Source organism: Salvelinus namaycush, chromosome 11 (assembly GCF_016432855.1).
Source record: "Salvelinus namaycush isolate Seneca chromosome 11, SaNama_1.0, whole genome shotgun sequence".
Classification (NCBI taxonomy): domain Eukaryota; kingdom Metazoa; phylum Chordata; class Actinopteri; order Salmoniformes; family Salmonidae; genus Salvelinus; species Salvelinus namaycush.
This window is the reverse complement of record NC_052317.1, coordinates 9343992-9361077: the sequence shown is the minus strand read 5'-3', so window position 1 is coordinate 9361077 and position 17086 is coordinate 9343992. Positions and strand designations below refer to the sequence as shown.

Sequence of the window (17086 nt, the reverse complement as noted above, 5' to 3'; positions counted from 1 at the left end):
TGCATCCATGAGCTATCTAGCTTTATTTTATGACCAGCACTGTAGGTGCGCGAGACCACTTACCAGCATACATATCGATGAATCGTTGTGACATATGAAATACGAGTGATAGTGTAATCAACGCGTAATAACTACATACATTTTTTTTAACGCATTAATTTATTATGTGCAGTCATATTCAGGTCCTGATTGGTCAACAAGCTTATTTGACAAGTCAAATAGTGGCAAAGACCCAAACGGCGTTCCATAGAAATCATGGTTGAGAATGAAACGACAGAACAAATGAACAACAAAACAGCACAGCAAGTAAGTGAAAGAAATAGGTTTTGATTATGTTTTACTGGTAATGGGGACATACTTAAATGCCAACAAAATAACTTTTTGGTCAGTGTGGTAACCTTTATTTAACTAGGCAAGTCTGTTAAGAACAAATTCTCATTTACAATGATGGCCTACCCCGGCCAAACCCGGACAACGCTGGGCCAATTGTGCACTGCCCTATGGGACTCCCAATTACGGCCGGATGTGATACAGCCTGGATTCGAACCAGGGACTGTAGTGACGCCTCTTGCACTGAGATGCAGTGCCTTAACACACACACAGACGCAGCGGTCTAACTATTTAACTGTACTAGAATGCTTAAAAGGCCACAACATTTTTTAATATCAGTTATCGGTATCGGGTTTTTTGGCAAGGAAAATATTGGATATCGGTATCGGCCAAAAATGCCATATCGGTGATCACTCCTTTTAGCCAGTAATTCTGAAAGTAGTGGTAATGAGCCAAAAGTGGTCCCCGAAAATGGCGTGACTTGACTTTAACATTAATCTCAAGACTGTTATTTATCTAATTAACTATGTTTAGTTGTTACCCTATTAAATTAATCATGTAACAATTAACTCATTAGGATCTGGGGCACCATGAGAGCGTTCTTTAAAGAGTTACCATCTCCCGAATTAAACTCTAAAAAAGGTCTTTACCTATCACATCTATAAACTGTCAACTTATTAATCACACCTCGTATCATATCATCATTCTGAACCGTCATAACCTTGCATCTGCAAAAACCTGAGCCTTACTTATGTTTCAGTACTACACAAATTCGTTTAATTATTTATTTACGAGCTAATTAAATGGGTACACAGGATAAACATATAATATGCTGAAAACAGGTCCCTAGCGGAATGACAACAGCATGGATACTTGTTAAAGAAGAGATGGAGAGGGAGAGAGAGGGACAGAGACACTTAACATTGCCACATTCAGAAACTACTTTCACCTACAATAACCATATACTTTGCACACAAACCACCGCCTGCTTTGAGCAAGAAATCATGAATGTATTTACGTGAAATGCCTTTGTTCGCCAGGGATCTCTCGGTGACCGGGGCAGCCTTGGAAAGGGGGTTGGGCCTTTTTGAGGCACGTTTGTAAGGATCCGATTGTCTGAAATGGTTCTAACAACTCTTCTACTGTTGTCCTTCCTCGTAGTTGTCCGGTATCCAGTGACTTGTCGTGTATTCCTGAACAGAGTTGATTTTCCTTCCAGTCACTCTTGAAGATGCTTCTTTGAAGATAGGCTAGACAGCCGTATCGATGTTTCCCCAATGGGTTGATGAGAGTAGCGTAATACGATGGTTTGAGCAGAGTAACAGGATGGTCCTACTAAAATTCGATTTAGAAGATAACTTACTTACATTTAACATTTACATTTAAGTCATTTAGCAGACGCTCTTATCCAGAGCGACTTACAAATTGGAAAGTTCATACATATTCATCATATTCATACTTAAGACAGCTAATCAGCCGTACCAGTGATTGTACGGGAGGTGAGTTTATAGTCTCCACCTCGTGTTGCGATTTAAAGTTCAAACCATTTTAAACGCGCAGCTGCAGCTTCACGCTTTTCTGGTCCAATGTGTTTTTTTCTTAACCCATCATTTATACAGTTTGCTCGAGAGTGGCGTTCCGGCACGCTGGCACGCTCCCTGATCACACTCAGGGGCGGTGATTACTCACTGTGCAAAGTCATGGAAAACAACTATCTCTTATAACTTCTCAAATCACATCCCTCTCTTAACAAAACACTTTCATAATTTTTTATTTTACATGCACAACGCATCGTAAAATATATGCAGTGGGTATACTTTCCAAGTTACAGTATTTACTTCATTTTTTTAATGACGTCACAAAATAAACAAAATTACATTAGTGTTCTATAGATCGCCTCTGACCATTCCCCACGTTCTATGTTAGAAATATTGTTCCAGTATTTGCTTTTAAACGTGTTAAGAGTTTCAGCGGGAAAAAGGTCTGTTGAGACATAGCACATTCCTTTGGTGAATTTGGAGAGCGCAGGCCTGGATCTTCTCCCTTGATTTACAACAAGACATGAGTTGTTAATCCCCACTAGTTCTTTCCTTCCCCCTCTACAGGTGAGAGGGGGTCTGATTTAAGTTATTAATTGCAAAACTGAATCGGACCTATTTAGAAACTCGTGGTCAGTCATGACACTATGTGCAGGTACTGTATGTGCACCACATCATTGCTCTCTCTCTCTCGCTCTGCTGTGTGTGAATCTTAATAGCTGTCACTCAAATGGTGAGGGGGTGAAGCTCATTGGCTGGAACTCTAATTGCTAGGGAGCTGGACCCACGTGGGGGAAAATGTAGGGAACATTGCGCTGCACAGCTTCCAGAAAAACAGTCGCTTTCAAGCTAGGGATTTCAATTTGTGTAAAAACAGAAGGCCTGTTGGTATGAAAACTATTGGAGATGAATTCTTGTTTTTATACTTTCAGGTGAAGGGCCTGATTGGTGTCACTTTTGCCCCAGCTAACAAACAATAATCAACTAATCATGAAATCAATTAGTTTAATCAGCTGCGTTTTCTAAGGATGGGGGAAAAAAGTGACACCACTCCGGCCCCCAACGACTGGAGTTGCCCACCCCTAATATGAGGAAGTGACAAAATGCCTTAAAGCATTTGGATTTGTTTCGAACTGTACAGAAGTTAGGGGAACCCGCCGTGGCAGTCTCCGTAGTAAAACAAGAATGAACTTGCTGAAAACTACATGTGACGGTACTGTACATGCAAATACGACATGCCTGTTTATGGTATGACTGAGAGGCCCTTTTTGCTCAATGCCCCTGATGTCGCTCATGGTGTTTCGCCACAGTTGTGAGAGCAGTTAAAGTCGGGGTCTTGTCCATTAGGCACAAAACAGAAGAAAATTGCTACGGAAAATGAAGCGTTTCGTGCTGGACGACTTCAGGTAGTCCCTCCGTGTTTTTGTCAGTGTTTTGCAACGGTGAACCCAAATTAACACCACCCAGGAGCTCCATGCTCTCCTCCTGCCCAAGGAGCTGTTGGGTCTCCAGCTGTGTGCAACCCACTCACTCACAAAAACAAAAGTGTATAATTTCAGTCAAGCTGCGGTGCTGAGGCATGAGCTCACTGCTTTTCGTGCCTGGGCTCGAATGGCTGCTGAGCGGAACACCTCCTCTATACCCCGAAGAGAGCCGAGTGAACACTCACTTCATCACACACGTGGGGAAAAACCTGCCCTACTGGCTTTTCTTGGCTCTTACTGTTGGCTCGTGACAGTTTGAGGGCTAAATTTCATATTTCTGGTAAAATAAAAAATGAGCAATAACAGGTCCAATTAAAAGCTTAGAAAGTGGAATTGACTTGACCCCATAGCATCACATCCCCCCTGCAACGCTTCATTGAAATGGCACCACAGCTGACAAGCTCTAGGCCTATACCCAGTCAACAGCACTAACCAGTTAGCATTCAATTATCACACAACACCTTAATGAGAAGCGCATCCTGTTAAACATTGGGGTCTCTGCAGAATCTTTAAAACGCCTCAGGGGTCGCAGATTCATTCAAACACAGCCTAATGATTCATTTAATCATCCATTAAGCTGGCAATGAATCTCTGTGGTTGCTTTAAATAGGGGAGATGAAAGAAGAGTACGTCAGGTTGCTCTAGGCAACACCAGTAATAAAGTCTGACGCTAATGAGAATGATTACGGGTCCGCAAGGTTCCTCAGACAATATGACTGAACTGTGTTCAGCATCAGATAGACGGAATGTCAGCAGATGCAAATATAGATGGTGGATACTCAGCCATGTTGTGTGTGTGTGTTTGTGTGTGTATGTGTGTATAGAATGTATTGCAGTCACCATTGCAGTCCAGACTGACATTTGATCATCTGTGTGTGCGCGCATCTCGTGTGCATCTCAGTGTGTATCCACGCGTGTGCCTGTGAACCTGGGCTTCCCTCCAGAGGAGAGGGGTTTGGTCGAGGGTCAGGACCAGTCAACGGCCTCCTCCTCTCCACAGCCCACGCTGGGCCGGCCGACAAGTGCTGAGTCACTGAATAGCAAGCAGGGTGATGTCACTCCTGGAGCGCTGACAGGGGAACACTCCCCAAGACAAATGCCTGATCCCAGGTCAGCCACAGATAGGGGAGCCCTCGACATACACTATATTCCATACAAAAGTATGTGGACACCCCTTCAAATTAGCGGATTCGGCTATTTCAGCCACACCTGTTGCTGACAGGTGTATAAAATTGAGCATACAGCCATGCAATCTCCATAGACAAACACTGACAGTAGAATGGCCTTACTGAAGAGCTCAGTGACTTTCAACGTGGCACCGTCATAGGATGCCACCTTTCCAACAAATCAGTTCGTCAAATTTTTGCCCTGCTAGAGCTGCCACGGTCAACTGTAAGTGCTGTTATTGTGAAGTGGAAACGTTAAGGAGCAACAATGGCTCAACCACGAAGTGGTAGGCCACACAAGCTCACAGAATGGGACCGCCGAGTGCTGAAGCGTGTAAAAATCGTCTGTCCTCGGTTACAACACTCACTATCGAGTTCCAAACTGCCTCTGGAAGCAACGTCAGCACAAGAACTGTTCGTCGGGAGCTTCATGAAATGCGTTTCCATGGCCGAGCAGCCGCACACAAGCCTAAGATCAACATGCGCAATGCCAAGCGTCGGCTGGAGTAGCGTAAAGCTCACCGCCATTGGACTCTGGAGCAGTGGAAACGCATTCTCTGGAGTGATGAATCACGCTTCACTATCTGGCAGTCTGACGGACAAATCGTTTGTCGGATTTGGCGGATGGCAGGGGAGCACTACCTGCCCCAATGCATAGTGGCAAATGTAAAGTTAGGTGGAGGAGGAATAATGGTCTGGGGCTGTTTTTCATGGTTCGGGGTAGGCCCCTTAGTTCCAGTGAAGGGAAATCTTAACGCTACAGCATACAATGACATTCTAGACGATTCTGTGCTTTCAACTTTGTGGAAGGTAATTTCCTCCAGCATGACAATGCCCCCGTGCACAAAGGAGGTCCATACAGAAATCGTTGGTCGAGATCGGTGTGGAAAAGACCTTGACTGGTCTGCACAGAGCCCTGACCTCAACCCCATCGAACACCTTAGGGATGAATTGGAACACCAACTGCGAGCCAGGCCCAATCATCCAACATCAGTGCCTGACCTCAATAATGCTATTGTGGCTGAATAGAAGCAGGTCCCCGCAGCAATGTTCCAACATTTAGTGGAAAGCCTTCCCAGAAGAGTGGAGGCTATTATAGAAGGGGGGACCAACTCCATATTAATGACCATGATTTTGAACGGAGATGTAACAACAAGCAGGTGTCCACATCCTTTTGGTCATGTAATGTATACAGTGACATCGTGCCATTTAATAACTGACCCAAGACCTGTTTAATGTTTTGTAATTCTGATAGTTATGTTGGGAGTGAAGGGGGAGCTGATCAGTTATCAAGAGCAGACGTGAACAAGAACTTGGCTGCTGAGGAGATGACCTGAGGTCAGTTCCTAGTTCCAAGACGCCTTGTGACATTCCACTGGCCATGAGTCAGCTAACAAAAGCCCTTTCTCATCAGATAAGGGTTCAATGAGTCAGGCTAAATTTGTTCCCACTTAAGACTAATATTACATAGAGAAAGGTCCCCCCCCCCCCAATTTCCAATGTCTAGTAGAATATGCAATAGCAGCAGAGAAACCCATTCCTTCTCTCCTTCTTACCCATTATCAATTTGAGAAGCTATTCCCTGCCCATCCACTGTAACAACACAAGAATGAATTTCCCCAGTTCCAGTAACACGGGAAAAAAAACATTGTCGCGCACAAATTCACAGTAGCAGGTTCCAACAGCCTCGAAAGTAACTAATGGAGGCAATAACACAATCAGGAATGTGGGATGTATCAGTGTCAGCTCCTAGAAGATGACTCACCACAATAGAGTGCATTCATTATGTGTGGGTCTTATTTGTGTATTCTGTGCATTTGTCATGCATTGTGGGGACTTGTGTTGCTGCTGTCAAATGAGTAATTATGTGCTGTATCATGTATTGAGTGTCCATGTACCAAGAAATACCACAGCTGAAGTAGGGCTGGGTGATACTGCCAAAATATCATATTACTATATTTTTTGATTTGACGTTATGCTGGTATTTTATGTTTTGCTGAATTTGCTTTATACATAGTGCATGACCCTAGGGTGGCAACCCATTCAGTACATTCTAAGTGTTTTCAAACGGGGCATTCTGATTGTTTTATACTTTTCAATCAAACTTCAACCCACATTTTTTCCCCCCAGCATTTTACATTTCTGCATTTCCTGCACTCATTTGAGATCATTTCCACACTGCCACATAGCGTTGCAGGATATGGGCAAAAAAAAAAATCGAGGCCTTATTTTTAACCAAATATTGGAATTGCAATTTGACTTGCGATTTAGAGCAAAACAATTGGGTGAACTGTAGGAATCATGGAAATATAATGATTATTATAATTCAATAGTTAGAATATAATAACGGCCACTTTGAATACAGTGTTGTTTGTCATGACAACAAATGATAAAGCCAGGGAGGTGTTATTAAGAACCAAAGTGTTGGTCACCGTTTCCTAGGGGACCCTGTAACCTTTGGCTACATTCAATGTTCTCTTAGCTACTTTATGTAGCTACCATATTCATGCTTCATCTATTCTTCTTTGATTTAGAATATAATGTTCCACAGAAAACATGCCGATTTAGGCCTCCACCACCACTAGCATCAGGCTTTATTAACTAGCTGCGATTCTCTGAATCAGTACATATATTAGCGTGCTAGCCCACTAACAAGCGATTAGCATTAGCGGCTAAAACGATTTACCTTTTTTATTAAATGTTTTTATTTTATAGGGGGTAGATCAGATGTAATGTTGCAGATAGATTGTAGTTTCCATCAATGTAATTGTCTGCATCATTTCCATCATGCTGCATGTACTGCATTGACCATGCAGACTGAACAAGCGGCTCTTCTGGTCGAGCAACACTAACTGCACTCCTTGATTGATCGGCGCGGGGCTTGGTCTGTGTGGAAAGCCTCATGGAGAGAGAGCGAGAGGATATAGACAACTCAAATAGCGGAGTAAACTAGAAAAAAGGACGCTACACACGGCGGAGTAGCATGTCACATTTACCAAACCAAACATTGAAATACCTCTATATACTGTAGCAAAATACACTATACCGCCCAGCCCTAAACTAAAGTGAATTTGGGTACTGTATTCCACTCAATTCACTTCTCACCATGAATCAGTGGACCATACAGTCCCTAGCAGTTTGTTAGAACAGGACAGGACTGAGGAGGGAAGAGGGGGGCATTTAGATCAGTGCATACACCTCATATCAAAAAAATAAGTTTCACATTCAAAATTCCCAGGTTTTTCCAAAATTTCTGTTGAAGGATTCCTGGAATCTGGAGAAAATAAGCAGGGAGGAAATCCTCTAACTAGGAATACTCTAGCCGGGATTTCTGATAAACCTGGAAAAGCTTCCAGAGTTGTGCAACCTTAATTCCACCCATGCCCAGTGAACAAGAGCCATACCTAGCAGTTCATCGGGGTCCTTGACCACGATGTGGGCATTGAGCTCCTGGAGCTCCTGGTGGAGCTCCTCCACCTTCTTGTTGGACTTCTTCAGCATGTTGTCCACATAGGCCAGGCTCTTCTTGTCTGTGGTAACCTTGCGCAGGTTCTCTGCGCCCTCCTTGATTTTCAGCTCCTTGCGAATCTCTCGGCGGATCTGCTCCTTGATCTCGTCCAGCTTCTGCTGCACCATGGTGTCCGACAGGTCCAGATTGTGGCCCAGGCCCAGCCGCTCCGACACCAGCTGGCCCCTGGCATCACCCTGGAGGACAACAGAGAAGAGAGGTGGGGGTTAGAATGGATGCACTGGAAGGAGAATAGTAGTATAGATGGAGTCAAGACCGGAGCCCTAGACTGAGACTGCATTTATGTAGTCTCTCGACTGTTCTCAAGAGATCAAGACTACATTTCTGGTTAGTACCACCTGAAGCTGAACTTCATCTTGAAGTAGTGGTTAGGTTGTAAGCCCCTAACCACTGATAAGGGATCAGATATTTTTTCATCCCACCTTGGCCTTTCGGTAGGGTAATCTGACCCTAGATCTGTGGTTAGGAGCAATCTCACTCCCACCAAACCTCTGACAGTTTTTTTGGTCAGCTGAGTCAATGGCTAGGATCTATTATATTTTAACAAGAACTAAAAGATGGAACGCAGGTCATTGGGCCACCTTTGCCACTTAATCACATGTGGTGATATGAAAGGACTGGATAGGATGATTACATTGCAATATTGTCATAGCTCTGTGACCATACAGGCTAGGTGAAATGTTCACCATGGCTGGCCAGGACTTTTTCTTGACCACATGATCCGACTAGGGAAATTAGGCTATTGTGAGCCCAAATTAAAGGCTGTGGAAAAACTTCTGGCCCCATACCTATCCAATCCTTTCAGATCTACATAAGTGACTAGGGGTTAGTAGCGTGGAGTTGTTTTGGAATTGGGCATTAGTATGGGCCTTGACCTGCATCATTATGGACAGTCTTAACTGGGGAAGGATTAGAGCTCTGTGAGTCTTCTTGAATGGAATTACAATGAAAGGTCAACCTACAAGTGCATTCGGAAAGTATTCAGACCCCTTCACTTTTTCCACATTTTGTTACATTACAGCCTTCTTCTAAATGGATTAAATAGATCCCCCCCCCCCCCCCCCCCCCCATCAACCTACACAAAATACCCCATAACGACAAAGCAAAAACAGGTTTTTCAAAATTTTGTGAAAATGTATAACAAATTAAAAAAACAGATATCACATTTACATGAGTATTCAGACCCTTTACTCAATAGTTTGTTGAAGCACCTTTGACAGCGATTACAGCCTCGAGTATTCTTGGATATGACGCTACAAGCTTAGCACACCTTTATTTGGGGAGTTTCTCCCATTCTTTTCTGTAGATTCTCTCAAGCACTGTCAGGTTGGATGGTGAGCGTCACTGCACAGTTATTTCAGGTCTCTCCAGAGATGTTCGATCAGGTTCAAGTCTGGGCTCTGGCTGGGCCACTCAAAGACAGTCAGAGGCTTGTCCCGAAGCCACTCCTGCGTTGTCTTGGCTTTATGCTTAGGGCAAATGTCCTGAGCAGGTTTTCATGAAGGATCTCTCTGTACTTTGCTCTGTTCATCTTTCCCTCAAGCCTGACTAGTCTCCCAGTTCCTGCTGCTGAAAACCACCCCCACAGCATGATGCTGCCACCACCATGCTTCACCATAGGGATGGTGCCAGGTTTCCTCCAGACTTGACGCTTGGCATTCAGGCTAAAGAACTTTCTCATGGTCAGTCATTTAGGTGCCTTTTGGCAAACCCCAAGCGACTGTCATGTGCCTTTCACTGAGGAGTGGCTTCCGTCTGGCCACTCTACCATAAAGGCCTGATTGGTGGAGTGCTGCAGAGATTGTTGTCCTTCTGGAAGGTTCTCCCATCTCCAGAGGAACTCTGGAGCTCTGTCAGAGCGACCATCGGGTTCTTGTTCACCTCCCTGACCAAGGCCCTTCTCCCCTGATTGCTCAGTTTGGCTGGGCGGCCAGCTCTAGGAAGAGTCTTGGTGGTTCCAAGCTTCTTCCATTTAAGAATGATGGAGGCAACTGCGTTCTTGGGGACCTTCAATGTTGCAGAAATGTTTTAGTACCCTTCCCCACATCTGTGCCTCGATATAATCCTGTCTCGGAGCTCTACGGACAATTTCTTCGACCTCATGGCTTGGTTTTTGCTCTGACAACTTTGGGACCTTATATAGACAGATTGATGAGGATTTAATTTAATCCATATTAGAATAAGGCTGTAACGTAACAAAATGTGGAAAAAGTCAGGGGGTCTGAATACTTTCCAAATGTACTGTATATGGAGTCAGGAGGTCCCTCCAGCAACATAGACCCACCCAATTGGGAGCCAGGTCCACCCACTGTGGAGCCATGCCCAGCCAATCAGAATTAGTTTTCCCCACAAAAGGACTTTATTACAGACATAAATACTCCTTAGTACTTTTTATTGTCCCCAGCAAAAGGTGCACCTGTGTAATGATCATGCTGTTTAATCAGCTTCTTGATAACCCACCCCTGTCAGGTGGATGGATTACCTTGGCAAAGGAGAAATGCTCAGTAACCGGCATGTACACAAATTTGTGCTCAAAATTTTAGAGAAATACACAAAGTATAGTACATTTCTGGGATCTTTTATTTCGGCTCATGAAAAATAGGACCAACATTTTACATGTTTTGTTTATATGTTTGTTCAGTATATTTTAGACCTATATGAATCATACCTTTTGAAACACATCTCATGAGTAGCAGACCCTTTTCCTTTCTTCCTGTTCCAATCAAATTAGCCTAAACCTACTGTCAAGTTACCAGGTTGTTAGCTAGCTAGGTAACATGACTGAACAACGTTGTTTGTTATCAAACCAATAATTAGTGACCCAGGATGACTTAAAAAATGGCCTGCGACTTTGTTTTTTGAAATTATATAAAATGCATCTCAGGTAATATGGGTCATATTTAATTTTTTAGAGACAAGACGTTTTTCTTTGCTGTAAAGGTGCAAGCATGCCTGTCGCGAAGCGGTGCTCCATTTCCCCTCTCTGACACTCAGAGGCTGCATGACAGTGAACTTGCAAAGTGTACTGGTCTGTGCCCTTGGTTATAACAGGCGGCGATGAAATGATACAATGTATCAACATTGTTTGCTTTGTGTGCTGCTCCAATGTAACAAATGTACAAATCTACTGAAAACTCATCAGGGTCTTGGTCTGCATCCCTATTCACCATCGGCTGAATTATATATTTTTTAAACTGACGGGAGGAATAGGCGCGCGTGAAAAGCGGACCGAGAGAAGCAGGTAAGGGCATGTAGGGGATGCGGTTGACTGATTACAGCTGCCACACCTGATATATGCATGAAAGTGAAGTGGATATTATTATCTATAAACAAACATCTATAAACATTTTATAATAGAAGCCATCAGGTTCTTTATATCGGTAGGGCTGAAAGTTGGTAGTATCATATGAAACGGTACTACGGTATTCTAAAATGTTGGTATCATAAGTATCATGACCTTTTGGTACCATGATATTACCGGGTACCGGTATACCGTGCAACACTAGCAAAATGTAATTAAAATTACGGAATTAAGTTGGCTAAATCAGAATGACCAACCAATAGGTAGGCTGTTGTTTCATGTGAATGGAGCTGTTGTAGACACTGGAAGGGGAGCGCAGGAAAATAGCCTCAATTAGCATTGCTACTTTAGCTAGCTAGTCGCAACAAAATGGAATATAACATTGCAGTTCGGAATGACACAATTTCATATATACAACAGCGAAAGACTTGCATCACTATACTGGGAACCTTCTATAACATGCCATTTACATTAAAAAGGAAAGATTTGGTTGTACAAAAATAAAACTTCTTTAAAAAAAGAAATATATTTCAACTATCCGGATATCCCCAAAAATATATTATTCGAATACTGAAATCGTTTCAAGTGCCCATTCCTATATTTTACTATTCGTACACAAATCTATGTTCCTTACCATCACATCATCAATTTCCATCAACCTTGTCTCCATCACATCTGCAACAGAAGCCCGTCCATGCATGTTTTGAAGTTCTGCTTTGTTCTTCCTCTCATCACAATAACATAAGTTCTCTCTTTTCTAAAAACAGTTATCCTCTACAACAGCAACATGTCTGGGTGACTCAAAAGCAAGTTGGACACATACTCTCTCTGTCCAACCCTTCCCAATCTCACAGACAGACAGACAGACACACACACAAACCGTCTGAGGGACAACAAAATCCTGCTTAGCCTCGCGCTCTGTGAGGTCACAGGAGACGAGAATGGGACCTAATCTCACTCCTGGGAGAGAGTTGAGTCTTAAAATAAACATTGGTTAAAAAAAAGAAAAAAAAGCCAGCGGTCCAATGGCCTCCCCCATGAAGCGACGTGTGAGGGAGTAGGAGGTGGCTTTGCAGTTGTGTACAGCTACATGTAAATGGCTTCTTGTAAGGTTAAGATTGGGAGCCTGGGAAAGAGTTCGTAACGTAATTTTTTGCCAAGGTCGTTTCCCAACGCAGTCTACAGCTTTTAGTACTGTTAATTGTTCGGTATATGGCTAATGAAAGAATCTAATCCACTACTTTGGTGGTGCAAGCAAGCACCGTGTTTCAACCAACAGCCAATGGAATAACGTAGAGCTATTGTATTTGTGTCAAAGTAGCCAACAATTATTTTGCCTAATTGATATGCTCTGATTGACCCAGTTAGAGTAAAAAACCCAGGCTTAGTGTGTGTTTGACATTAGAGTGCACAGTAGTTCCCTGTTTTGGCTGGCTAGTGGCTAAACCTTCTCCATCTTTAACTCCACCCTCTCCTCCCATAAAGGTGCTTTACAGAGGAAATATGCAATGCCTAGGCCTATAGTACATTCCAGTCCAGAGGGAGACAGGCTCCGCCTCCTTGTATGACTCATAGGTAAACAACTCAACTCCTGGAAGAGGTAAAAAGACAGCTCAACCCAATTGGTTTTTCCGTAACTCTGTTTGACTAGGCTACCCCTGAACACAATACAAAGACGCAGACCAGCCTTATTCTTCCCTCTAAGCAACAAAATAGCTAAGAAAATCTGACTGAGGAGAACACTGAAATTGGACAGGCTTGCATAGGAGTTTTAATCGTCGATTAAAAGCTTGTGTCCTTATTCCTTAATATGTTAGCTTAGCCTACTTCTCATGCACCTAAAATAATGTCACCTTAAAACATGAAGCGAAACCAAAGCTAACATAAAAATTATGAATTTCCACTATAAGCAGGCTAAATAGTTTTCAACTGAAATGCCAACAAAAGCTCAATTAAATTTGAGGGACAATTGAAAAGTTGGTCAGGCTGACATGAACTTATGCCAAAAGCCTGACTTTAGAAACCAAGACTATTGGGATTATGGTAGAGCGCAATGGTACCCGTTTTTATACGTTTATTTATTTTTTTAAATCCTGACTAACCTTGAACACCATTCAACCGTTACACAAAGTATTATCCTAAACCGGCTTCAACACATTTGGATTGGTAGCTGCATTTAAAACAGAAATGGCACATAGGCTACATCAGGTCAACAACCTCACCTCCAGGCCAGACTAAAGCATTTAAAAGACTGCAGTGCTTGGAAATTACGGTCCATCACAAATACATCGATGACAGGTGTAATTACAACCCTGGTCAGTTTAGAGAGATTCTCCGGTACTTTTGTATATTACTTTTTAAGCCAGTAGTTCTGAAAGTAGCCAAAAGTGGTCCCTGATAAATGCATATGTCATCACATGTACAGTACCAGTCAAAAGTTAGGATACACCTACTCATTCAAGGGTTTCTCTTTATTTTGACTATTTTCTACATTGAAGAATAATAGTGAAGAAATCAAAACGATGAAATACACATCCCAAAAAAAGTGTGAAACAAACCCAAATATATTTTTGATTCTTCAAAGAAGTCACCCTTTGCCTTGACAGCTTTGCACACTCTTGGCATTCTCTCAACCAGCTTCACCTGGAATGCTTTTCCAACAGTCTTGAAGGAGTTCCCACATATGCTGAGCACTTGTTGGCTGCTTTTCCCTTCACTCTGCGGTCCAACTCATCCCAAACCATCTCAATTGGGTTGAGGTCGGGTGATTGTGGAGGCCAGGTCATCTGATGCAGCACTCCATCACTCTACTTCTTGGTCAAATAGTCCTTACACAGCCTGGAGGTGTGTTGGGTCATTGCCCTGTCGAAAAACATATTGTCATCCCATCTGGTTTTCACTTAGTGGGACTGTGTATCACTGCAGAATGCTGTTGTAGCCATGCTGGTTAAGTGTGTCTTGAATTCTAAATAAATCACTGACAGTGTCACCAGCAAAGCACCCCCACACCATCACACCTCCTCCTCCATGCTTCACGGTGGGAACCACACATGCAGAGATCATCCGTTCACCTACTCTGCGTCTCACAAAGGCACGGCGGTTGGAACAAAAAAATCTCAAAAATTGACTCATCAGACCAAAGGACAGATTTGCACCGGTCTGATGTCCATTGCCCAAGCAAGTCTCTTCTTCTTATTGGTGTCCTTTAGTAGTGGTTTATTTGCAGAAATTCGACCATGAAGGCCTGATTCACACAGTCTGCTCTGAACAGTTGATGTTGAGATGTGTCTGTTACTTGAAGCATTTATTTGGGCTGCAATCTGAGGCTGGTAACTCTAACAAACTTATCATCTGCAGCAGAGGTAACTCTGGGTCTTTCTTTCCTGTGGCGGTCCTGAGAGCCAGTTTCATCATAGCGCATGATGGTTTTTGCCACTGCATTTACTGACCTTCATGTCTTAAAGTAATGATGGACTGTTAATTGAAATCAAATTGTATGTCACATGCGCCAAATACAAATACAACCTTACAGTGAAATGCTTACTTACAAGCACTTAACCAACAATGCAGTTAAGAAAAAAAAAACGTAACAAATAATTAAAGAGCAGCAGTAAAATAACAATAGCGAGGATATACAGTTGAAGTCGGAAGTTTACATACACCTTAGCCAAATACATTTAAACTCAGTTTTTCACAATTCCTAACATTTAATCCTAGTAAAAATTGTCTGTTTTAGGTCATCACTTTATTTTAAGAATGTGAAATGTCAGAATAATAGTAGAGAGAGTGATTTATTTCAGCTTTTATTTATTTCATCACATTCCCAGTGGGTCAGAAGTTTACATACACTCAATTAGTATTTGGTAGCATTGCCTTTAAATTGTTTCACTTGGGTCAAATGTTTCGGGTAGCCTTCCACAAGCTTCCCACAATAAGTTGGGTGAATTTTGTCCCATTCCTCCTGACAGAGCTTGTGTAACTGAGTCAGGTTTGTAGGCCTCCTTGCTCGCACACATTTTCTATAAGATTGAGGTCAGGGCTTTGTGATGGCCACTCCAAAACCTTGACGTTGTTGTTCTTAAGCCATTTTGCCACAACTTTGGAAGTATGCTTGGGGTTATTGTCCATTTGGAAGACCCATTCACGACCAAGCTTTAACTTCCTGACTGATGTCTTGAGATGTTGCTTCAATATATCCACATAATTTTCCTCCCTCATGATGCCATCTATTTTGTGAAGTATACCAGTCCCTCCTGCAGCAAAGCACCCCCACAACATGATACTGCCACCCCCATGCTTCACGGTTGGGATGGTGTTCTTCAGATTGCAAGTCTTCCCCTTTTTCCTCCAAACATAACGATGGTCATTATGGCCAAACAGTTCTATTTTTTTTTCATCAGACCAGAGGACATTTCTCCAAAAAGTACGATATTTGTACCCATGTGCAGTTGCAAACCATAGTCTGGCTTTTTTATGGCGGTTTTGGAGCAGTGGCTTCTTCCTTGCTGAGCGGCCTTTCAGGTTATGTCGATATAGGACTCGTTTTACTGTGGATATAGATACTTCTGTACTGGTTTCCCCCAGCGCTGTTGTTTTGGGATTGATTTGCACATTTCTCACCAAAGTACGTTCATCTCTAGGAGACACAACGCGTCTCCTTCCTGAGCAATATGATGGCTGAGTGGTTCCATGGTGTTTATACTTGCGTACTATTGTTTGTACAGATGAACGTGTTTTTTTTCTGAGGTCTTGGATGATTTTTTTTTATTTTCCCATGATGTCAAGCAAAGAGGCACTGAGTTTGAAGGTAGGCCTTGAAATACATCCACAGGTACACCTCCAATTGACTCAAATGATGTCAATTAGCCTATCAGAAGCTTCTAAAGCCATGACATCATTTTCTGGAATTTCCAAGCTGTTTAAAGGCACAGTCAACTTAGTGTATGTAAACTTCTGGCCCACTGGAATTGTGATACAGTGAATTATAAGTGAAATAATCTGTCTGTAAACAATTGTTGGAAAAATTACTTGTGTCATGCACAAAGTAGATGTCCTAACCAACTGTATACAGGGGTACCAGTACAAAGTCAATGTGCAGGGGTTACTGGTTAGTCGAGGTAATTGAGGTAATATGTACATGTAGGTAGAGTTATTAAAATGACTATGCATAGATAATAACAGAGTAGCAGCAGCGTAAAAGAGGGGGGGTGCAAATAGTCTGGGAAGCAATTTGATTAGATGTTCAGGAGTCTTAAGGCTTGGGGGGTAGAACCTGTTAAGAAGCCTGGATGGCAGGAAGCTTGGCCCCAGTGATGTACTCGGCCGTACGCACTACCCTCTGTCGTGCCTTGCGGTCGGAAATCTTGCAGTTGCCATACCAGACAGTGATTCAACCAGTCAGGATGCTCTTGATGGTGCGGCTGTAGAACCTTTTGAGGGTCTGAGGACCCATGCCAAATCTTTTCAGTCTCCTGAGAGGGAATAGGTGTTGTCGTGCCCTCTTCACGACTGTCTTGGTGTGCTTGGACCATGTTAGTTTGTTGGTGATGTGGACACCAAGGAACTTGAAGCTCTCAACCTGCTCTACTACAGCCCTGTCGATGAGAATGGGGGCGTGCTCGGTCCTCTTTTCCTGTAGTCCACAATCATCTCCTTTGTCTTGAACATGGTGAGGGAAGAGGATGTTGTCTTGGCACCACACGGCCAGGTCTCTGACCTCCTCCCTATCGGCTGTCCAC

The 17086-nt window shown here is 43.0% G+C and overlaps 1 protein-coding gene across 3 annotated transcripts in view; it reads right to left on the bottom strand.

Annotated features, from left to right (window-relative positions):
• Positions 1–17086, bottom strand: part of LOC120055776 (serine/threonine-protein kinase N2-like) — a 42749-nt gene that overhangs the window by 21316 nt on the left and 4347 nt on the right. For all 3 annotated transcript variants that reach the window (XM_039003728.1, XM_039003729.1, XM_039003730.1), the window contains exon 2: positions 7923–8223. In XM_039003728.1, coding sequence (XP_038859656.1) covers positions 7923–8223 — 301 coding nt within the window. The remainder of the gene's footprint in view (positions 1–7922; positions 8224–17086) is intronic.